General features: G+C 41.5%; 1 protein-coding gene across 1 annotated transcript in view; it reads right to left on the bottom strand.

The window, feature by feature from the left end:
• Positions 1-25,620, bottom strand: part of usp43b (ubiquitin specific peptidase 43b) — an 88,677-nt gene that overhangs the window by 51,783 nt on the left and 11,274 nt on the right. Inside the window, exon 3 of the mRNA XM_085351411.1 lies at positions 3,161-3,264. Within this exon, the coding sequence (XP_085207537.1) occupies positions 3,161-3,264 (104 nt within the window). The remainder of the gene's footprint in view (positions 1-3,160; positions 3,265-25,620) is intronic.

Genomic DNA, 25,620 nt, shown 5'->3' with positions numbered 1-25,620 from the left:
AAGACGTTTAACTACACATTTAATCTCTGCTACATCTTAATGTGGTAAAAACAGAGTAGTGCATCCATTTTTGGACTCCTTCACATTTTTCAAAGTAGTCCCCTGGGCCAGATTGGAGTCTTTATTGAGCTTATTCTGGCCCTCAGGCCTTATGTGTGACACCTCTGATCTACACCAAGATCCAAGAAAGTCCTTGGTAAAACTAAAAACGCAGCTGCAGCAGTATTAAGGATGTACAAAAGCAGGTAAAGCACCACTAAATACAACCACAATGGCTGTCCGTCTGCAGTGATGCCACTGACAGTGCACTGCTTTCATCATCTACCTCTTAAAAACAGACGATTCAGAGCCGGCGGTATTCTTGTCTGTAGGAATTTTTGTGACAGCTTGCTCTCAAATTTGCTGAAGAGCACGAACAGAAGCCTAACGAACACCGGGCGCAGGCTAAATGCTTCAGCTTCAGCTCCAGTATGTTTCTTGTGAACATGACCAATACATAGCGCAGAGGTTGGAGCGTGATGATATGGACCTGGACGAGTGCAAAAGGGAGACAACATTTATAGGCGGCACAGACAATGCCTGAATGCTGGCTGACAAGATGACTTCCGTCTCCTAAAGCTTGGCAGAAGATGAATATTCCAGCATAAAAAGGATCCACAGAGCTCTGCCAGAATCACACAAGAGTTTCTAAAGAAGGAAAATGTAAAAAAAAATAAAACCCAAAAAACTATTACTTGACCAAGCATTTCACCTGCCTTTAGTCAAATAAAAAACCTTTGGGGTGTTTCAGAAAAAGGAAAGGTGAGGCAGCACATCCTCTCCATCAAAGACGAGCAGGAGGAAAAAAAAGAGTCTCAGAAGAATGGCAGAACATTTCTTCAGAAATTTGCACAATAGCAGCATCAAAAATAAAGGTGGACATAAGAAGTGTTGAAAAAAAACTGCTTCAGATCTGAGCTCCTTTTGTGGGCCGCGTCTTTTTACTGCAGTAAACCTCAAACGGTGGTTCTAATTTTCAATAAGAGCAATTACCCCGCCCTTCAAATTGGTGCAATTATTTTGAGGTGATAACATTTTCAATCTTTTGACATCTACGTGCTACCGCAGAGCGATGCACTCGCTCCTGTTGTATACTGCGCACTCTCTCTGTGCCGTCTCACCCACTCTCGCTGGCTAGGACACTATTTGAGTGGGAGAGAGGAACAAATCTTGCCTGCCGGGCTGCTACGGCTGCTGCTTCCTATGTAGACCCACCCAGTGTGTCACAGCTGAAACATTTGAGAGTGAGGGTGGCAATTAGGCGATGCGCTCTGACAGATGTAATACTGGCAGTCACACAGAGCTGCCAATTTTCCAAAGAATTAGCAGATGGAAGAAGGTACAGGCCACAGAGAGTACGCATCAGAGGCAGTTCAGCCTGGAAAGCCTGCACTTTTATAAAAAAGTCTTGTTTATAAAAAAATTAGATTTGAAATCAGCAGCAGCAGCAACAACTGCTTAGATGTTAGGTATAATAGAAGTAAACTGTAACCTAACTCAACTAACCAACGAGGCAAAGCGTTGAAAGCTAAACTGCGGCATAAACGTATTTCTAACGGACAAGATTAAAAATTCCATTGAGATAAAGTCGACCTGTTCCACTCTCAGGAGGCTGCAGCTGACAGACGTGTACATCAGCCGCCTCTTTATCTCCAGGATGACTGATCTGTGGGAGACATGAGGACATCCAGCTGCACCGAAATGTTAATAAGACAGTGTGCTAAGCGCTTTCCCCCTTTTTTCCCCTTAAAACCCACCTTCCAAAAAAACAGGAAGAAAAGTCTTTGATTGAAAAATATTCACAAAGCATTACAACAGAGAAAATACTCGACCATTGTGACATCCCTAATTGTTTCAGCACAAAAAGGAAAGCACTCTAAATAAGTACTTAAGAGATTTCTGTTTTTCTAAGAGGCTCAGAGGTTAGAGAAGCAGGCCAGTTTTTCATTGGGCCTTTTCAGAATAACTGCCTCTGTCTGCCTGGTAATTAGTGCTGTGTGTGTGTGTTTGTGTGGGCGAAGATTTAAAGTCCTTCTAACCTGGCATGTGTGTCTCTGAGGGCTTCTCTGTAAAAGAAATTATGACATCTCCATTAAATCGGCCGTATTTAGCAATTACTCTGCAATCTGACCGGTGAACCCTGAACACCGTGTACTGTGAGCCTGTAAGTGGATTGTGTGATTTGACCCCCTCTCTTCACTGGTATTATTCAGTAATATTTATGTCATTTATCTACACAGTGTGAGCCTGGACGAAACACAGGAGTGCCATGAGACAGACGTGTCCGCAGGAGCTATTTAAGTCGTGACCTTTCTCTTGCAGAGCAACCTGACATTTAGACCACTTGACAACATGGCAGTGGACCTTTGTGCAAACAAAACTCACAAGATGCTTGATATGGTATGTGCTGATTTCAGCCAAACAGAAAGAAATGTCTGCTGGCAAATAGTTTTTGGTTCAGAAGAATTTTTTTTTTTACAAAGTCACTTTTGTCTTGCTACAGTCATTCAATGGGAGAAACAGTTTGACAGGCCTTCTGTGTCTGGTAACTGTTAGACCAAGTTACAACCATAGTCTGTATATAAAAGATGGATGCACCTGTTGAACCTCTGCAAAAATCCCTTAAACCCAATTCTTTCTACTGGAGTAGACTCCTTTGGATGCACAAAGGAATCTTTTTTTAGTACTTAGGGATGAGTTGATTCTTGTTCTGTAACTTACTGTAGGTAGTATTGTGATTTTCACTTAAATAGTTTATATGCTTTACTAAGTCTGAAAGGTGAAAAACAGGTTTTTAATGCAAAATGATGTTTAAACTGTTGCTTTTATGTAATACATCTATATAAACACAGTTTTTTCCTCCACTAACTTTCTATATTGTGTTCTTGTGTGCCCCCACTCCTTTGTTCTTGGTCTCCCTCTGTGACATACATTAAAATGCCACTTCAAGGAAGTTACCCGCATCTTTAAAATACAGTCTATTAATGACTCAGGGAAGGTTTCAGCAGTCACTTGCACCATTATCTCTTCACGTAATGATAGTAAGCCAGCAAGATGTGACAAACTGATTTGTCCTTAATGTTGACTTCATTTAAATCAAATTTTATCCTTAGAAACTCACTTGTATTGTGCCTGGAAATGCTCCTGGACAAAGCTGTGCTGGACTCTGGGCTGCTGTGACTGGGATGGATCAGGAGACGGCACTTCCTCAGCTCCAACAGGGCCCTGCGGCACAAAGGAGGCCACACATAAACACAGAAAGTCTATCCCATTCTCACATTTATTATATATATACTGCAAAAGTTGTTAGGCATTGTTAATAAGACAGCAAATGTGTACTTTAAAGGTAAATTGAGTAAAATATCACCAGTAGATGTCAGTAGATTGCAGACAACCACCCATCGAATTCTGTTGTTTTTTTTTTTACCCCTTCCTAATTCAAGTGTATAATCTTAGCTATGGGGGATGATGTAGGACAAACAACCTCGGTTGCCATCCATCTGTAGTGAACTGTTATGTGTCCATATCTATCTACTCTGGAAGAAGCTGTAAAACCTTGTGAAAGTAATCTGAAGAGATAGTGAAGCTTAGTAGCAACAGCTAATGAAACTTTCTTTGAAGTGGATCCAACATTGTTGGATTTGGACGCTTAATAAATAAACTCTCATACGATGTGAGAGTGTAATCAACCTTTTTGAAGGAAAGTGTGATTTTTTTTCTGTTAGCTAACAACCAGCTGTTTTTTTTTTTTAGCTAGCTTTGTGTCAGATGCCCGAAGACAGGATGGTTGCATGTCTTATTTTCTGAGTAACTGTAAAAATACCAGGAATAAATCAACATGTTTACGCACGTTTTTGTGTGCTAGAGCCCTGACTTCAGTTTAGGAGACAAGGCTTGAGGTAAGGAGGAAGTGGATGAGGTGGAAATGAAGGAGGAAACAGAGCAGCGTTAGAGGAAGAGAAAGAAAATATACTGTACATGTACAAATGTTAAACAGCCGATTAGGTGTTAATCGATGTCCATCTCGGTCACTGAACAAAGGCATTTGCACGTTTTTACTTTGCTTTTTAAAAAACCTTTAAAAGAGTGCTCTGTCCTAAATATAACCCCTTCAAGAAGCCTTTATTTTTATTTTATCAAATTCTTACAAATGGGAGGAAGCTGGCCTTGGATGGAGATAAAAGTAGAGAAGTTTAAAAAAAGGAGTGAGCAGCCAAAGAATTGCAAGGTCACACTAAATGTGTGGGATGAAACACGCTGGGAGGATCATAAGCAATGCTGACGACACAACTATGTGAACAATCTTCTGCATCAGTTTGCAGATGAATTCATGTTTTCCTAATTACAAACCATAAGCAATAAACGTTTGAATAATGTGCCTTTCACTTCATAATAATGCTGCCAAAATGTATAGATCTGTTTGGCTGTGTGCGTAAACCAAAGTTATGTGACGGGCTGAGAAGAACACAGTAGTGTTTGTTGTGCTTTAATGCCTAGTGCATCATATTTGATACACAGAAAGAGACTTCTGCATCATCAGTGTAATCCCCCCCATGAAAAACCTCAATAAATGACAAAATACATTAGAAAAAAAGAAAATATGAAAATCGTTTTTTAAAATTTGTCAGCAGGTTTAATAAAAACTCAAGACACTGAATTTTCTGGCAGTTATTTGATGGTTTAGGCTTTAAAGGGGTTAATAATGACACACTTTAACTAAAATTTAAAAGTGCTGAACGTTATGACACGTAGTCACACAGTGATATTTCTGTGCTGTATTGACTCATTCACACCTTTTCAGGCAGGGGAAAATAAAAGCTGGAAAACATTCTTTAAGTGGTTCTGCTTTAAAAGGGCATAATGTGGCATACAGACCTGCTGCTAGCATTCCTCTGCTCACACGCTATCAGTCCCACAATAGCCTGGTGTAAAAAGTCAGGTACTTGAGACTGCATTAAGTCATCATATCATCTCGGTGCTTTTTACGCCGGGCTGGCAGAGCCAAATGGAAATGCACTCTCTGAGCCTTCTCTGTTGACCCACACTCTCGCTCTGTTTACTATTCCTCAAGTTTCTAGCTACTGGTCCCGTACTGGCTGCCGCTGTTCCCAGGCTGGCAGCTCGACCATGACGTCCCCTCACAAAGTTAAAAAAGGGGGTTTTGAATTTCTAAAGGGGAGAGGGAGGTGGAGGGTGTGTGCGTTTGTTTGTCTGTGAGGTGCACTCAGAGTAACGGAAGACTCCTTTGCAGTTTGCCAGCATTTCCAAATGCTGACTCTATTCTTCTGAAAGCATTTGAGCTCACAGAGACCCCAGCCTGAAACCTGACCACCCTGCTGCACTGTGCTTTAAGAGGAGCACAATGACAAACCTCTACCTCCTCTCTTTTCATGGAGTCGAGGAGCTTTCATATCTTCCTGTCACGGGAGGATTAACCAAAAGCGGAGGTTCAACACGGCTGATCTTCCAGTTACCGCTTTATGTACAACAAGCAGTGAGAGCTTGAGAGTGCAGCCTGTCGTGCATTTGCATTTCGAGCTGACATCAAGCGCAGCATTTTACTCCCTCTTTTTCTTCCACATGCTTGCTAATGGATTCCACTGCTATCTTTATGGAAAGATAAAAAGCAACACCGAGGCCACAGAGTTCAAACACAGTTGGTCTTATCACCTCTCTGGAAACCCATGCCCTGCCGTGTCAGTAGACTGCAAGGTGTTAGATGTGTGCTAACAGTAGCTGTTGACGGCGTGGACATTTAAACACAGTGAGGAAGTGGGGGCAGCTTATGTGCCTTCTGATATGGGGTTCTGAAGAGTTATCTAAATGATCGTGGTCAGATATCAGTTCCCACAGAGGAAGCTGCGTCTGCTGCTGGTTTAAGAAATTGTTTTACAGGTTGGGAAATGACCCCAGCAGAACAGGGGGGCCATCTCAAGGGATGGCATGCACAAGTCTGAAATTGAGAAGCTATCTTTGAAATTGCTTGTCAGAAAAATGTGCCATCTTTCAACCTAATAAAACTGTAACTAAACAGACAGGCAACAGAGAGAGAAAAAAAATTCACCCAGCTATTTATAGAGCCACGAAGGAAAAGAGAGAAAAAAACCCGACATAAAATGTCACTACTTTTCTGACACTTACCTTTCAGTATTTGAAGCAAACACACACACAAATGTTCCCTACTCTTTACAAATATTTTCATTTTGCTTGTGTCTCATTACGACATTTGTGACAAGCAGAGGCTCATCCAAGGGGAAACTGTTTTACCAGTCCAGTTTAATTTTATTTTATTTACACAGCTGCTTTATATTGTAAGGTAAAGACTCAACAATAATACAGAGAAAACCCCAACAATCTGATGACCCGAGCACTTGGTGACAGTGGGAAGGAAAAACTCTCTTTTAACAGGAAGAAGACTGCAGCAGTGATAAGGAGTCAGGCTAGCAGCATTATGGCTTTCATTTGTACACGTACAGTAGAATTACTGCTTTAAAGTCTCTTTTGGGTTGGTTTTGTGTTTATACCTAAAAAAAAATCTAAGAAAGATTACTTGTGTATTCTCATTGGGACAGGTATATAGAACTGTAGCCTAAGGTTTATATAGCTATCAATTTAGAGTGTAATGTAAAATTAATGTAATGAATGGCATAACAAATTACTTTCTCCAGGGAGTATGTATGATAAAAAACTGCACTGCTTTTTTATGACAAGTTATGCGTAATGTGTAATACATTACTTTTTAGAGTAATGACCCCAAGACTGGGTCTAACCTCGTTGGAAAACTCAAAAGTAAAGTGTGGAACAATTCACACATTTAATGCTCAACTTGGTTGTGAACTGAGGACAGCTGTCTAATCTTCACCCTGCAGGAGGAGGGCACATCATCAGCACAGAAGGTACCTCTGCTAGTTAGCCAGCTAACAGCAACAGCTTTGTTAATGTCATGTCAAGGCAGACAGTGTGGAGTGGAAAGCAGTGGACCCAAATACAGATGAACGAAATGTGGAAACGTAACTGTATTATAACAAATGCCGTGCCTTTTATTGACGCCGAAAAACAGAAGATGAACCAAACATAAGAAACAGACAAATGAGAAACTAACCACAAAAACCTAAACTGGGGAAACTAAATACACAAAAACCAGGAACACTAGGAAACACACAAATACCTGAGACATGGGACGTTAGTGATGGATGATAAGCAGACAATCAGACGAAGACAAAGTGCTTAAATACACAGAAGAATAATGAGGGAATGAGACAGCAGGAGAGCATAGCTGGGAGTAATCACGTACAACAAGACCGTGAGGAAGCAAAGCTGAAAACACTAACATAGCACATGAGACCGTCAAAGTAAAACAGGAAACATGAGACAGGCACAGAGACACGGACTTGACACTGAAACGATGAGAAGCATAGACATGAAAGCATAACTTGATTAAACGTGACAGAAGGAACACAGGGGAGACAGAAACCTAAAGACTAGAAATCACCATAAATACTAAGGAATAACTAAAAGAGCCAGAAATACAACACACTGAGAAACCACTAAATCAAAGGGCACTGGGTCACCAGACCCCGGACATGTCAGGCATTAATGTTCCACCATTAACATTACTGTTAGTATTAACTGTGGTCTTCAATAGAGAAAATATGTGTAGCTATAGTTTCTTTTTATTTGAAACAGCATTGCTAAGAATTGAAGTCAGATTGAAGTCATTTCAATCTGGGCTACCTTTTAACAGCAGGTTCCCTCGTGGGGCTAGTGCTGACCTATCACTGGTGGCAGTGCTTCTAACGTTACTGCATCCCTGTGGCTGTTAGGCTGCTGTTACACACTGGGTCTTCATAGTTTTACATGGTAACACAAGAAGGGTGGTATCACCCCACCCTTCTTGTTGCAACTGACCAGTCATATATCTGTGATATTGTAGCCTTGTAACTGTGTGGACAAATACAATAACATGGCTTGTCCCTAAGTAGAAGTAGGATGAAAAAAACACAGGGTCATGGTGGATATGTGGGCCACACATGAGACTTTCACCCAGAAGAATGGAGCTTGTGTCCCGCGTCAAACTTGAGGTCAATGATAGTTGTTTTGTTTTTTCAGTTTGACTCAGTATAGCCACCAAAACTACCTGAATAGATTTTGAAAATAAAATCCTGGATGAAAATTTTCTTCTGTTTCTTTGATGTCCTGGGAATGAGAATGTGTTGGGAACACAATGTAGCGCGTTTTCAATCCAGATCTGTTTGAACTGGTGAATTCTGATGCATTTTCATTGTGAAGACTGTTAATTTAGCTGGACCAAAGGGAAAAGGAGAGTCTCAGAGTGCATATGGACTTTGTTATGGATACTTTAAAGTAAATTCTTTTGATTTTGGCACACTAATCCAGTATTAAATTAATCTGGTAAGGGGAACTCCAAAGAACTGGCCCCTCTGACTTATAGAGTCAGTCAGAAGAAGAACACTGCCAAGAACAAACTAAGTTGCTAAACAGAGAAAAGACCCCAAAATGAAATCGAAATAAAAACCAAGGCCAGTCATATCTACAAAAGCAACACTGGGAAATGTAAACACAAAAATGTGCAGCTGCCAATATCCGAGATATGTAAAGCCTGAGAATTGTCTACCTCTGCTTAATTCAATAAGCCTCAATGCCAGGAGAGGGGCATGTGCCAGTGCCTGAGGAGCAAGGAGTAAATTAAAACTCAAATCCCTCACCCTGGCACCTTGGAGTGCTGTAATTGATTTCTGGGATTTAGATAAATGACAAAGATACGGCACGCAACTGAGTGGTGGGCTGGAGGCCGACCGCCAGCTCAGCACTGTCAGCAGGAGGCCAGAGTTCACGAAGTGTGATTTTTTTAAGTCGGCTGAAAGAAGAACAGAGAGTGAGGCCACAATGATTGAGAGCGAGTCGTGATAAGCAAATTGTTGTGCGGTTGGCTGCTCAGCATCAGACAGCCGCCTGGAAAGAGTCAATTTCTAGAAAAATCCGAGAACGCTAGCTGATTTAAAAGCAGAGGTCAGGTTTCTTGGTAGTTACTCATGCTGGAAACAAAAATATGTCATTGCCTTAGTGTAAGTACATTACTGACTAGGATTGTGATGGTGTATTAAATGGATTCCAATCGTTTGGTTTGGTAAATAAAAAAAACATCTTATTTTGCTATGCCCTTTAAGCCAAACATTTACAACATGCTGACAGCGCTGGCCGATTCATGTCTGAGTGACACGACAGGCACAAGTGATGTTCACTATGTCTAAGTGATGATATAAAAGTCATGTTTCATGTTACTGCAAAGCTTTAAAAGCTGCAGCTGCAGCCACCCTGCATCCAGCATGGCAGAAGCTGAGCAGACACCCTGCCAATTTTAAGAAATGTGTATAATGTGTTAACTCACACTACATACTGAGTTTATGCTATGCTCATGGTCTGAATTTGCAACATCACAGTGCAGAGCTCATATTCAGCAGAAATACCAAGGCCTTCTGCCTTCTTATTGTTTTCTGTGCAATAATAATATACCTGTGATACAAAGGGTCATACCAAAAGAAGAACTTTATGTAATGTTACACCACTTGTAGAAGCTGCTTTTGGAAGTTTGCCTATAGTGTTTTAGGCACCCTTGGCAAAAGCACTACATTTACTCACAATACGTTTCAGCAGTGTGGATGTAGACACCGATGACTAGCGCACTACCACATCTCTGTTAAAGACTGTTGACTGCTGGACATCTGTACTTCAGCACGAAAGCCTGAAATCACACAGATTAACAGTGCACTCTCATCCCATTGGAGAGGCTTTCAATAATTCACCCCCCAAAAAAGCGTTGCTGGGAGTGATTCATCTGTGAGTGGATCCACTGTAAAAGAACTCAGGCGCTTTTACTCCACTGTGGCGAAAACCCAGGAAATGTGGCACCCCTCCCATCCTAACAGACCACCCATCTCATCCTGATGGGGGGAGATGATCGTATAGGAGGGGGTGAGTGTTCTTAGTAATGGCCCTGATGTGAATAATTTAAACAAACCCTGGAAATGCACAGGAACGGACACTGGAGAAAGCACTATGAGGAAGTGATTGAGAACAAGCCACAACAGCACCTAAATCCCCATGGCGATCGTAACAGAGAGGGTCAGAAAAGGATAGACAGCGATATAGGGCAGCTGTAAAGACACACATATGCATGCATTTATTGATATAAGTAGTGAGTCAGTAGTGTACTCAGCTGACAAAAAGACTGTTGATAAATAATGGACGGTCTCTTTCAACACCACCTGCTGTTGCACGGTTATCTCTCTATAAATAGTCTCAATAACTGATTCTGGGAGCTTTTCTCTCTGACCCTTTTGGCCCATTACATCCTCCCCAGGCGATCGCTCGTTGTGGGGTACATTCATATTTATTTGCTCAGCGTCCAGACATAAGGGCTTGGACTCTAAGTGACCTCATGGTTGTAACTGAATGACGGCTATGTGCTGCACATCTTAACAGTATAATGGCTTCAGTCTGCTCTAGTTTTGACTGACTTTGATCTTCCACAGTTTCCACAAATCAGAAATGATCAAGACAGCCTGTGCTGCTAGGCAACAGCCACGGAAACATGTACACTGCTTTAAAAAAAGTTAAAGAAAAACTTTGAAAACATCAGATCTCAATGGGGAAAAATTAAGCTGGATATCTATAAGGACTGGGTAAGGTGTAAGAAACAAAAGGATGCCACATTGTTTGATGGAAATGAAAATTATCAACTTCACAAGGCTGAATTCAAAGGCAACTCGAAAATCAAAGTGCAAAAAATAATGGAGCAGGCTAGTCCAGTCTAACAGTGGGTCTAAGGATGTTATCCTGATACCTAATGGCACCTGTCTGCATCTTTTTCTTTCTCCCGCTCTCTCTCATCTATCTTGTCAATGACCCTCACCAACCTGTCCTCCCATCTGCCATCTGTTTGTGTAGCAGCTTAGTCTACCACTGCCTCATGAAAACCTTGGAGCTCAGTTGCAATAAGATGCTCATCCTTGAAACACCTTTTTGGATTTCAGTTACTACCATCTTCACCACTTCTTCAATCATGTGCTGTTAGAGATTTGCTTCTATGCTTCTGAAATAATCAAGTAATCAATTGGCTTTGTTTTGCATCTTATATGTTGTCATGGCAATGACATCACTTTATGGATGGATAAATTGATCAGTAGATAAAATAAAGCATTTGATAGCTGCTCTGGTCTGTGAGACTGAGAGACACAGATTTATAGATGAACATTTCCTTTTTTTCCCAGCTAAGGTGGGCTTGCGTCACCGTGCATCAGGAGGACAAACCTCTCTACTACTTGAGCTGGAGCCACAACAATAGGCGTTCGCCCGACATGAGGCCAAGTTGTCAACTCTTTGCACTGAGGGGGAGGGGTTTCACATTACACTAACCAGTCACTGAACATCAACGTCCCCCTGCTTTACAGCCATGGTGCTGCAGTGCTAATCAATAGCATTCCCACAGCATTCACTGGACTGATTACTTTTCAGCAGAGAAAGCGCTGTTTCCTCTCACAATGCCACATGAATTACTCAACAGAGCAGTGTGTGCTGATTCAAAGTTCTGGACCAAGGCAGAATAGACAGATGACATGGATTCTAATATTTCTTCTTGTGTTGTGCTGTCAATGGGTTTTGCAATTTTCTTCACATTCAGATCATCCTATCATTTTCCTGAGCTATCACCAATAACAGATCCACTGCTCCCACTCGCCACACAAACAGTGCAGAGTGGGAGCATGAACCTGTGTGAGATATGGACATGTGACACACTCTCCAGATGCTTCATTACATACACCTTGCTAGCACTTGGTTGAGCCCCCTGACACCTTCAGAGGTGCCCTAATTCTTCATGGCATAGATTCAACAAGGTGATGGAAACATTCCTCAGAGATTTTGGTTCATATTGACCTGACTTGTTGACTTGTTGGCTGAGAATTTCCCAAAGGTGCCCTATTGGAGTGAGATCAGGTGACTGTGGAGGCCATTTGAGTTTGAACTCATCGTCGTGTTCAGGAAGCAGGTTTGAGATGATTACTTTGTGACATTATCATTATTATCATTATCTTTAATCCAAATTCTGACCCTACCATCTGAATGTTGCAACAGAAATCAAGCCTGTGTGAACAGCTTCTTGTTGCTAGCTGACTGGAATAACACCCGTCATGGTCTTCCGCTGCTGTAGGCAGCATGTCTGATGGTTCAGGATTTGACTTGTTGTGTGTTCAGAGATTCGTCCAATTGTTACGCATACCACAGCTGTAATGCGGGATTATTTGAGCTACTGTTGCCTTTTAATCAGCTCAAAGCACTCTGACCATTCTCTGACCTCATCAAAAAGGTATTTTCAACCAGAGAACTGCTGCTCAATGGATACTTCAAAGTTCAAAGTTAAGTTTTGAATTTACTTTAAAGGCAATTCACTTGCTGGGCCCATGTCCGGATTGTAGGTTTAACAGCATTTTAGTAGGTAAAGGTGATTGGCTTGGACATGAATTGAGCTGCAGTTTGGAGAAGGCCTCGAAGGGGACTGGCAGCATCCCCCAGGCAGATCCTCATGTACTAAATAGGCACATCATCCGACGTGCAAACAGCATAGTGAAAGGCACTTTCCACCCCTCACATGCATTGTTCTCCCTCTTCCCATCTGGCAGTAGTAGTATAGTCTTGTATAATATAGTACTGTATAGTTAGTAATTAGTACCTTTTTATCCCTTAATTTTACCGAAATTTAGCATGTTATTTATTTGTAATTTCTAGTTTTATATCTCTTGGAGATATATCTTTTATATACACCATGAGGGGCTTGGGGTGAAACAGCCTTGTTGTAAGCTGTATGCTCTGTATACTGTTGTATTGACAATAAAGCTCTTGAATCTTGAGAAGTGAAGAAGTAAAAGAAAAAGGGCAGAGAGGATAGGGCACGTAAATGATAATGAACAGCTTGTAGAACTGGGGTAACCTATGTAGATGAGAACCGGAAGGAGCATGTTTGCAGGCGTGGTCACGCTCCTGAAATTCTCCAGAAAAACCAAAACAATGAACTACGTGTGAATAAAACTAGCAAATACGTGATATTCTTTCTGATTTTGAAAGACATTATGTAAAATTATGTAAAAGCCACTGTGAGGGAGCTTTGTGTACTTGCTCTGCTAGTCTAAGAACATCATGACAGCAGAACACAGACCTATAAATGGATTTCATCATCATCATCATCATCATGATTATCATCATCACCAGATGGTAGAGAACGGGCTTTCAGCAAAAGAAATGAAAGCGACAGAAGGAAAAAATGATGCATCAGACAGACACGGTGACACGAGAACAAGCCAAGATGCAAAGCTGGTCAGAAAGCAGGCTATAATCATGTGGCCTAAAAGGTCTTGGTGTGGTGTAAACACAGTGTCTGAGTGACAGGTGCAGCATATCCACTAACCACGCTGTGAAAGACTAGGTAGTGTTTCTATCTTTCTGTTTGTTTTGCTTTGTGTTTTTAACCATTCAGTGTCATACGAATGAGTCATATTTTTAAAGCAGGTCATGAGCTGACTGTTATGCGTAACACTGAATAGGACATCAGTTTTGACAAAACAGCCCTTGCCCCAATAATTTGACCTCGGCGTGAGTCACAAAAACGAAAGACACTGACTAAGGGCTGCAAAAAGTAGAGCTTGATTAAATAAAAAGTGATAAACGATGAATCCTGGTTTCTCTCCATTTTTTTATCTACTTGTTTTTAGCTTTGTATTTGTGAGCTGAGCACTTTTTCTTCTCAGCAGTTGGTCACCTGTAAAAGGAATATCCCACACTTTAGTATCTGCTGCTGCATTTCTCTGTCTGACTTTAAAGGCCCTGCTGGAATTATACTTCTTGTTTTTAACCAGGTAATGAACTGAAAGATCTTTGTACCAGTGCCTTAAGACACTCACAGGCATAGTGTGTGTTTGAGTGACTGTCTGCATTAAGAGTGAACTTGATCAAGACCGATCCTGTGCACAGGAGCTAAAGCTGATCCAACACACACTTTGAAATTATTTAGTTAGTTTATTTTCTTGCAGAGAGAAAGAAAACTGATGAATAGTATGTTCAGTAAAATGAAGGTAAAAATTACTGTACACCAGTGGATGTAATGTAATGTACGTTCATGTCACTGGAAAAAAAGTGATTCATGTCTCTTTGAAGGTATCTCAAACAATGTCATGGTCTCTGTGTCTCCTTGGTGGACCTAGGTTTCAGGCTACATGTTGATTTTAGTTTGTGTCTCTCTCCCCCTCCCTCTCCTCTCTCTCACCTGTCTGCCTCTCTCACCAGCTCAGCTGGGCTCCCGCCCTTGGCCCACACACCTGCTGTGAATTTACCTGATTACCTGGACTCCTGGGCTATTTAAGCTGAGGGCTCAGAAGGCTTCTTTGCTGGATCGTTGAGTTACTCTTGTCAGTACAGCCACGATAAACCCTGTTTCTCGTGTGATTACTCTGTTTATGCTAACTGCAGTTCTCTTGTGCTTAGGGCCTCGGACTCGTCTGGTACCCCCGATCTGTTTCCCTGGTGTGGAGTGGAGTGAGAGTGAGTGTGCTGAAAACAAATACAAGAGGAGCGAATGAGCGGAGTGTGTTTTGGACCGTTGCAAATCCTTGCCCTGTACACTGTATATACTTTCACGTGGTGTTAATGAACATTTACAATGAAGTGATGCGGAAACATGAAAAGTGTAATGTTTCCAGAAGTTCCCTCCCTGTACTCTGAGAAAACACAATCATGTTGCCACCATTTAGCCTGAAGAACTTGGCGTGGTTGTGATATATTTGATTAGGTTTAAAACATGACAAAGAGAAAATCTCAGGAGTCAAAAGTGGTTACACCCTTTATAAGGATGCTTAAAGCAAATGTAACGACTGAAAATACAGATAAAGTCGGTCCACTGATAAGGCCCCCGCTACTGTTTAAGAATAAACCTGCAGTTAAAGCTGGATGATATAACAGATCTCAATTTTGTTCATGTGGAGCGAGTTACAGAAAAAGGCTTATCCACATTTGGTGAACTGGGTTTACTTGATAATGTCAATAATTTTAGAAGATATTAAAAAATCCCAGAAAATATAACATAGCGTTATTCATCCGAATATGAGCAACAAACATGTCACAGTTACTTTTGTTTAAGTGGAGAAGATAGGTACGTCAAGTCTTTTCTAAAGAGTTTATGGTGTCAATCACCAGTTTCAAGTCTTATTGACTACAGCTGTCATGATCCTGGGCCATGTTGGCCCAGCATTCTTAGTTTCATGTATTTTTGTATTTTGTTCCTTATGTGACTTCCCCTTGTGACTTTTACCCCCTGTGTGCCCCTCTGTGTATCTGTAAGCCCTCGTTTCCCCTCTTGTTTTATTCCCTGTTTTCCCCAGCCCGTTATGTCTGTGCTCTCCCCGTGCTCCCTCTCTCCTCCTGTCTGCGCCTCTGTGTACTTCCTGTTTTACTTTGACAGTCTCCCGTCAGTATGCGTCATGTTGTGTTGCTCCTGCCCTGTCTCGTTACGATTATCTGTGTCAGCTGTGTTCCCCGTGTGCTCCCACCTCCCTCGTTAAACCTCTGTGTATTTATGTTCGCGTCTCCCTCTGTTCAGTGTTGCATTCTCCCTCATTCATGGCCGTGTGTTTCTCTGTGTGCTAGTGTATTGCTTCCCAGTGTAGTTTCTTATCAGTTTGTTTCGCCGTTTCCCTCCAGCAATAAAGCTGTGTTTTGAGTTCATTCCTGCCTCTGTGAGCTTGCGTTTGGGTCCACTTCCTGCCTGCTACACAGCCGAATCATGAAAACAACATGTTTCATTTGTTCATTTCGTTTGCTTCACCTCTTCTCACAGCTGTAAATTACTGTCCCATTTAGAGTCCAAAAGGCCAAATGGGTCAAGGATATGGTGCGACTGATGAGTCTCTATCATATGAGCATGCAGTTTAAGTCAGTTTCTCTTAAGGATGGGCCCCACTAACCAACAGATGATGTCACAGTCTCTGGATCCATCTTTTGTTTACAGTCTATAGCATGAACCCAATGGAGCCAATCGTCACTCACTCTGCCTCACAGCTTTGTTCCTCTCTAAAATAGGAAATGGGCATAAAACAGACAGATGTTAAATCTTAAAACATACAAACAAAACCTCTGGGTGAAAAGGGTTCTTAAGATGAATTCTTCCAACTTTAAGTCGGAGAAGCTGAGAGATAAATTAATTCTAATGAAGGAAGGTCGACCTCCTGAGCTGATGAGGTTTATTATTACCCTCCTGCTTCTGCGGCTGCTGCTGATGATTGTGGTGACACAGATGAGGATAAATGACATGCGCATCAACAGAGCTACACAGGAGACTCTGGTACCCGTTTCATGGCCTTCAAAAACAGCATATACTGTGTTATAAAACAAGTAATGGAGCTTAACTCAATCACATTTTTATTTCTGGATCGACGTTCTTTCTCCAGCGTGGCATATCTTGGTGAGGCTGGATTGATAATTACTGCTTTCCATTCATCTTTACAGGCAGCTTCAATTTAAATCAAGATAACACATTAAAAGTGGACCTGGCGTGACAGGCACACCTCCCTCCTTAAATTATTTCTATCAACAACTGTTTAAATCATTTCACTCAGCCTCTTTCAGGCAATTGAATTGACACACTCGCTGGAAAACCTCCACTCAGCAAATCCGAATCATTTAAATTGTTGGGGCCGGTGCTGTACGCCAATCAGACCCAGCAGGGTTGTGAATAATGTGTGTGCAAGTCAATCTCTTTATATTAAATAAAGAATCAGTGTGGTCATTTAACTAGATTTCTCTTCAGGTAAGAGGCGCTTCACTCGTGGCTCGTGTTTGTAGACCAATCTGTTAGAGTTCAAACAATGACTTTTAAAGCTTTAAATATTTTAGTTTGAATGTAATTAAACCCATCTAACCCCTCCGAGAACTCACAATGACACAAAAGCAAACCCTAACCATGTTTCCTTTCATTTCAAAGCTCTCCACAACCTAATGAGAAAATGTCTTTCTGGGTTGGGCTGCATAGCATGAGAGCAGCTTTTATAGCAATGCCCTTAAACTGTTATTCAAACCACCAGTGATACATTGTTTGGTCTGGAGATGTCAGACAGTTAGAGTTTAGCTGTGTGTCTGCTGCAGTGAGCAAGCTCATGCCTACAAAAGTGTCTCTTTTTGCAAGAATCCAGCCTCTAAGACTGACAGACTGACTACAGCTAGATCAGCTCCTGTGCTGCTTCAGATATCAGTCCCTTATTGTGCTATTCCTTCCTATGACATGCTCAGAACTTAGCTAAACATTGTGGTTTCGGATATACATCATTGTTTTTGAATCATACTGACAGCTACAGTGCAACACAAGGGTTCAAAGATAAGGCCTGGGGGCCAGAATCAGCCCAGTGAGGACTCCACGCCAGGTTTCCTACTGATAAATAGCCCCATTGTAATTCATGCTAGACCAAAGTAATTAAATAACAGATAAACAATTAAATGACAGTCCATTTTTTAAAAACAAGGACATTTTCTATGACTTAACAAAAATGAAAGTCAAAAACTATCATAACTTTTTCTGCAATTTTACATCATGTTGTTTCATTGGTCCAGCCCACGTAGAAATGTGGATTATTAAACATTTTTTGTGTGTCTTTTTTAGATCAATATATCATTGAGTGGAAAGTGTTATGAGCAAAGATTTCTTAGATTTCATACTACATTAGACTGGCAATATACTGGAGTTGAGTGTGTTGTAGTGGTAGAGTTGGAGCAGCAAGGAAAAATGTATTTATTTTGCTCCTTAGCAGTTTAGAGCCACTCATGTATCACTGGCATTACGCTGCAGTGCCGCAGCATGCTTATGCATAGAGCCTGGTCAGTTGGTAAAATGGCCTGCATTTGTATAGTGCTTTTCTAGTCCCTAAGGACCCCAAAGCGCTTCACACTACATTCTAGAGTGAGTTCTAAGTGTATGGCTTCTTTAGCGAGTCATAAATGCACAACAGCTTTAGTACAGACTGCAACATTTAAACCTTTACATGCGCATTAGTTGGGTATGGGGCTGGTGGGGTTCCAAGTTGGAAGTCTGATTTAAGGGGGAGTTCTGACTTGGATCTTGGACATGGAGTGCACCATAAGCCAATCAACACTGATGTGGGTCAAAGATGAGTGAGGAGCTCAGACACTTAGTGGTCATATTTGCACCCTAACCTCCAAGCTGCTCTTCCAGCTGGGTAGCTCTGAACCACAGGAAACCATTTCTGCTTGGCAGGACAGACAGTATCAAAGGCTGAGCACAGAGGAAACGCATACACACACGCACCCACAGCACAAAACACACGGGATGCCCAACAAACCCATTCACATCCCAACCCTACCAGAGTGGCGAGCGGCACCGACCGCACACAGGCAACTACTTAGCTGTGGGTTTAACTGTGCACTGCTATAGTAATTGAAAACAACCCAAGTTTGAAACTTGGGCCCACTTCTCGGCTCCTGGCTGGATGTGTCTAATTTCAGTTCACGAGCACTGAGGACGAAAAGCTGAACTACTGGGAATGCACTGAAAAATCAGCCGAGTATCAGACTTGTTGACTGATTATGGCCCAGAAAACGCTGTTCTAGATTCTGCTTAAAACAGATCATTTATTCTGTCATGACTAGATGAGCCTGTTTTTTTAAGCTCTCTTCAGAATCTCCTGTTTTTGTGTTTGCAGCTTTAAATTCACCTGGCTGCCATTGGCCACACACCCCTTTTAGATCAGGGTAATGCCTTTTCCTAGGAGCGATTATTATAGTTGACCAGTATAGCAAGGAAAAAAAACACAGGAGGGTTTGATTCAAAACTGGAAAAGGCATCTTAGAGTTAGCGACAGCAGAAGCGGCTCTAGTGAGTAAATAAAAATAAAGAAAAGCGCAGCTGCTGGTTTGGAATTGAAGAGCAGATCTGCTCCAGTTCATGTTGATTCAGACATAAGCTTCCTGATCTATGAAGAAAGGAAAGAAACAGTCACTTCTCAGATTTTGTGGGTCTATAGACACAAATGAGTCACGCAAATTGGAAGCTGCTGAATATGTCCGACCACTGGCTGAAAATTACTGTAACACAAGGGAGGTGGAGCACTGCAATTTTAGGTGACGCTATGACTTTGTGCGTCTATTTACTGTTTGTGCTCTATAACACTGCCATTACTGATTAAGACTCAGGTGTATTAAATATATTGTTTTAATAAATGCTAGAAATGTTAGAAAATGGTGTCGGCAACATGTAAAATCTGAATTTGATGCCAACCTCACGATTCGACAAAGTTGGTACAGGAGAAGGTTTACCACTGCATTGCATCACCTCTTCTTTTAAAAACTGAGGGAACCAGTTGCTGTCATTTTGAAAAGCAAATGTTTACTCAGTTCTTGCTCAATATTGGATTTCAGTTGTTACATAATACGTCAAATTATAGGCATTTGATAGTTTTGCACTGCAGCCAGCTACTTCAGAACCTGAACTGTTATGCATGTTGTTGTACATAACTCACTTTTTCAGAAAAAGGAATGTTTATACACTGGTCAGGCATCACATTCTGACCACTGACAGGTGACGTGAATAATTTTCTCTTCATCATGGCACCTGTTACTAGGTGGGATATATGAGGTAGCAAGTGAACATTGTGTCCTCAATGTTGGCGTGTTAGAAGAAAGAAAATTGGGCAAGCTTAAGGAAGTTAAATGAGTCTGACAAGCGCTAAACTGTGGAGTGGTCAGTGATGAACCAGCAACAGGACAATGGGCGGTCAAGGCTCACTAATGCACGTGGCGAGCGAAGGCTGGCACCTGCATTATGATCAAACAGATGAGCTACTGTAGCTCAAATTTCTGAAAAAGTTCATTCTGTTTCTGATAGAAAGGTGTCAGAATACAAAGTGTATCACAGTTTGATGTGCATGGGGTGCATAGGTGCAGGACTATCCACGACTGAAAGCACCAACAATGAAGGTGGGCTGGTTTGATGAATAACAGTTTTCTTTTAATGTCACAAGGCTGTGTGTCATTTACCTGAAGAACACCTGGCACCAGGGTGCATTATGGGACTAAGGCAAGCTGCTGAAGGCAGTGTGATGGTTTGGGCGATGTTCTACATGCAAACCTTGGGTCCTGTCTTCCACGAGGATGTTACTTTGACACGCACGACCTACCTAAGCATTGTTACGGATCATATACACCCCATCATGGAAACGGTGCTCCCTGATGGCTGTTGCCACTTTCAGCAAGATAATGCACAAAACAAGGAACACAACAACAAGTTTGAGGTGTTGACTCGGCCTCCAAATTCTCCAGATCTCAATCCAATCGAGCATCTGTGGGATGTGCTGGACAAACAAGTCCAATCCATGGAGGCTCCACCTCACAACTTACAGGACTTAAAGGATCTGTTGCTAACCTCTTAGTGCCAGATACCACAGCACAGGGTCACGGGTCGAGTGGAGTCCATGACGTGACAGGTCACAGCTATTTTGGCAGCAAAAAAGGGAGCAACACAACATTAGGCTGGTGGTCATAATGAAATGCCTGATCGGTGTACATTGGTGGAACAGTGATGTGATGGATAGCATTGTTACCTCGTAGGAGGGTACTGGGTTTATATAGAACATTGGGTCTTTTCTGTGTGGGTTCTCTTCAGGTACTCTGGTTTCCGCTCACAGTCCAAATACATGCTTTTTAATTGGTGGGTGACTCTAAACTGGCTGCAGGTATAAATTGCCCTGCCTCTCACCTATGACAGCTGGGTTAGGCACAAGACACCTTGGCCCATGACCCTGAACTGGATAAGCAGAGGAAAATAAATGGGTAGATAGCTTTGCACATTCACTTTGTATTTATTTTCCTGATAATGACAATTCAGTCTTGGTTCCGTTCGGTCAGGCCTCATTTAACTGTTTATGCAGACATTTTTTTTGTCTTGTAGAATTGAAGCAATTTCTCACTTCGTATCCACTGGCTGTCACCGTTCTTTGCCACACTGTTGCAAAGAACTCAGCCTCACCTCACAGGCTGCACAACAAGCGTTTCTTTCTTCCTTCTACTTACAAAGAGACACATTCATGGAGAGAGAGCAAGAGAGAGACAGCGACAGAGAGAGAGAGAGGGAGAGAGAGGTAGGGAGGGAGGGAAGTTCACACTTGCACTGTGTTTCCTAAGAGATAAATGATCAACAAACTAAGAGTGAAAGTGTGTGCCTGAGTCAAAGCCATGGAAAGTCAACAGTGAATGTTAGTATGTGCATAGTTCAACTCTGATTGTGTGCGTGGGGAGGATGTCACCTATGATTACAAAAACAGAAACGCTCCAACTACAAAGCAAAACCAGCACAAGCAGGTCATCAGCAGAGAGGGATAGCAGGGCTTCCCTCGTCCTCTCTTTTCTTTTGGTTCTGGCCCTCCTTCGCTAAATGGTAACTAAGAACAGATGCTTAAAAACAATTAGAAAAAAAAGCCAACGGGTTCCTTGATTTGCAGCAGAAGAGAACGGCGCTTGCAGACTCCTTGGCTGTGAGAAGGAACGTGCATGGACTGGTAAACTAACTGTGACCCTGGATGACTCTCAGCCAGCCACCAGAGCCACAGAAAGCTGACTGGGGAGAACATTAAACAGTGAGGTGAGGCAAACCTCCCCCACAAAAATCATAGACAGAATCATGATCCTGAGTGACTCTTTAAAGTTTTAAAGGAATGTGATTTACACTCTTTCTTGCAGTTGCACTTCTCAGAGTCAGCGAGGCCCTTTCTGCCCCTCACAAAGCTCCTCTGTGGGAGGGGCAGTGATATCAAACTGCATACCACAGCTTTGCTACATATTGTACCTCCTACAGAGATACAATATGTAACAGGTATGAAGGACAAAAGACAAGATAAGGCAAAGAGTAGACTGATTCATGGGAAATAGAATAACTAGAATATCCTTTTCTTTATGTGATACTAAGCATCTGACCACATGTTGTTGTTTTTTACCAGTAAAACTGAAACCCATGACAACCTTGATTTCTGCAAAAAAAGCCTGATAGCAGAAGGCCTGAACAAACAACTCTTATGAGGTTTTCACCTCAGCGCAGAGGCCATAGTGCTGATTACTGCCTCTCTATTTTCTCCTACACCTCCAAGCATATAAATTCATATGCTGCATTTACTACTACAGCACTATACAGCGCTCAAATAATTACTGATAAAAACATGTCAGAGGAGCTTGTTCCAGAGTCTGAAGTCTCTTAGCAGAGATTTTATTTTTTTTAAATTTTGCTTTTGAAAACAACAGAGATATCTATAGTTAACTGGGAAAAAAACAACATAATTTTAAATGCATATTGCTTTTAATACTTGGATTTAAAAAAAATCCTTTGCAGTCAATAACTTCCTGATTTCTAGAACCCATGTGTCATGGTCCTGTGTCACTCCTCCCTGTCTGCCTGTGTCAAGCTCGTTTGATAGTCTTGCGTTCCGTTGTTTCCTGTTTTATTGTGAAAGTCTTGCAACCCTTGTTTAGTGTGTTTAGTTTTGCTCCCCTGGCCTTGTTGTGTCTAATTCGTCTCTGCTGTGTCTCTCATGTGTTTTCTGTTCCCTCATCATTCCCTCTGTATTTAAGCCTCTGTTTCCCTCAGTCCACTATCGTGTTCTCCCTCATTCATGGCTGTGTATTTCATCGTGTGTTTCTCCGTATGTTTAGGTTCCGGATTTGCAGTTTAGTTTAGTTTAATTTTGTATCACCTGCACACCAGCAACAAAGCTGTGTCCTATCCTAAGCTGTCCCATCCTGCCTGCTGCACACAGCCAGCTCATGACACCATGGACATCATTAGCTGCTATGTCTCCTCCCCTGAAATGCAGCTGCTATGATTTGCTGTTTATTTGTGGGTCTCTATAACTTCGGTTTTGTCTTTAGTAACTGAAAAGCTGCTCTACTAGGTAGAGCTGAGTTGACTGACATGGCCATTGCATTGAGAATCTCTTGAGTCGCTTCTGAAGTTTGCTTTGGGTCATCATCACTTTGTACCGTGAAGAGCTGTGTGATCAGCTTTGCAGCATTTGGCTCTTCTGAGCAGGGAGTACAGCCCCACACAATTCATTCAGCTACTTCTATTCGTCACATCATCAATAAAGACTAAGACCAGGTTCCACTGGCAGCCACACATGCTCGTGCCATAACACTGCCTCCCCCATGTTTCACAGTTGATGTGGTGTTTTACCCACCATGTGTTGTTTCTCCATTTGTCCGCACTTTTCTCTTCCCATTCTGGTATAAGTTAATAAGTTGGTTTCATCTGTTGAAATCGTTTTTGTTTGTTTTTTTGTTTTACAAAACAATGCAGGGTTTTTTGTGTGTAATCTGACCTTTCTGTTCTCGAGTGCAACCCTCTATCTCCTATAGACTGCAGCTCCTATTAATGATAGGCCCACATCTTTTAAAGTTTTCCTGACTTAGTTCAATGTTGTGAAGTTGTTTTTCTTAACTATAGGCATATAGGGTATAGGCATCACCACCACCTGGCCATGAAATGGGTTGTTAGTCAGTTTTCCAATTAGTTTTGAGGCTCTGGAAATGGGAGACTGTTTAAAAATGGCACTAATTCCTCACCTGGTGTTAATCCCCTTGAATTAAAGCTTAAAGTCTGCAGTTCAATCACATCTGCATTGTTTGATATAAAATCAAGTATTCAACATGGTAAAACATTTTGGTTACAATATTAAACTAATTTAAGGATGAAGAAAAAACAAATGAGCTTCACATGCTGTTGCAATTTTTCTCTAACTGGATGTAAAGGTGTTGAGCAGGAACACCCCAGTAAACATCCAGCTCCTTTGATCAAATGAATCCTGATGCTGACACCATCATATATCAGGATCAAGGAAAAAGTCAACATGCTTTTTTAAACCTTTATATCCTACAAACCACACCAGCTGTGCTGAGCAAGGTGTGACAAAATTTTCCCGGGGGGTGCTGCAGGCGCGTAACATACCTTATCAGCAGCTCCAGTCCTAAGATTCTCTCATGCCCCTTGCACACCCAAGTTTACTCAAAGATACAGTCCTGACCCTCCCTCCTTTGGCCTAAAGCCTCACCCCATCTTTCACTATAACTCCGAGCTGAGATTACAGCAGGAGGTAAACTCCAGTTAAGAGACATCAGATGGGTCTTTGTGTGATGTAAAAAGAAACAGAAGAAAAAATAATTTAAGGGATTCATCGGGCTGGTCACACAAAAAGGGCAAAGTGAACAGAGCTCCAAATTCTCACAGCTACACTACAGAGAAGACAGGAGAAATGCTATACTTTACAGTGTGGCTTTGGCCTTTTAATGACATGCTGACAGTGCACCTTCTGAAAACAAGGACTTTCCTCCTTTCTAACTGAGAACAAAAGACATCCCAATAAGTACTTGGAAGGTCACTTTGAAATATAATAGGCTACAGATGCTAGCTACCCTGTTAAAAATCAATGATATAACTTCGGTGATTACTTCATTAAAGCACTGTAAGTTGTTACCTTTAAATATTCTTTGATTATTTGTCTAGAAAACATATAAAAGACAAATCTAGTTGCAAAGAGATTAGACATAAAGATACCCAAATTTAGACTGTAACCGTGACTATTACTTCTGTAAAATTTGAAGCCAGTTTAAAGAGGGCATTTGGATTCCAAGGTTGCTACTTGGTTTTAAACTGGATTCTGATGTCGACTGCACTTTTATGTAAACATCTTTTACACTGTACACAAGAGCCATTTTCAGCTTTCGATATTGATGCATTTGCTGTACTGAAACATGTTCTTGGCCACTGCTTGGACAGCTGTTTGTTGTTAAAAGGCTGTTTAACCTCCTGAGGCCCAAATTTTTTCATGGCATGCATTTTTAATTTCTCTTTGCTATTTGGGCTTTTTAGTGTTCGATCCAACACTATAAAGTACAACTGAGTAATGATGTGCAAAACTCTTTATTTGGTGTCTAAACACAACAGCACTTTTCCTGAGTACAAAAACAAAATGAGAAACAATAGTTGTGCCGCTTAGAGCAATAAGGCTCATTTGAAAGCCATTTGAAAGAGCAAACTTTTGTATTGTGGTCTAGACAACCCAAAATGTGATGTCCCCATATGTGGACACCAGATCCTAGGAGGTTAAACTCAAACAAGAAAACAATTCAAAAACAACACTCAAAATTTAACCTGATGATCCAAAATCAGTGAAAGTTGACTAGATGTAGAGACAGCTGCTCGTTAGCAAATCTAGTACTGATGGTGAAATTTGTCCAGATGACGTGTTCATACCCAAACAAAAATAAACAAGGATCAAAAGTCATATTCTACACAATCTTTTTACAGAGAATACATTTGGACTATAATCTCTAACATTTGCATTTTTAACTAACTTAAACCATATTTTTTCCAGGAAAAGTTTGATTATGAATGCATATTTTGGGCTGTTTCGCTGTTTTACAAATAGTGACTTACTCCCCTACATTGGGCGGCTCTGACTCAGGTGGCAG

This window comes from Diplotaxodon limnothrissa, linkage group LG4 (genome assembly GCF_057381915.1).
Source record: "Diplotaxodon limnothrissa isolate DT_005_m linkage group LG4, D_limnothrissa_male_GT1.1, whole genome shotgun sequence".
NCBI classification, from domain to species: Eukaryota; Metazoa; Chordata; class Actinopteri; order Cichliformes; family Cichlidae; genus Diplotaxodon; species Diplotaxodon limnothrissa.
This window is presented reverse-complemented; position numbering and strand designations above follow the sequence as displayed.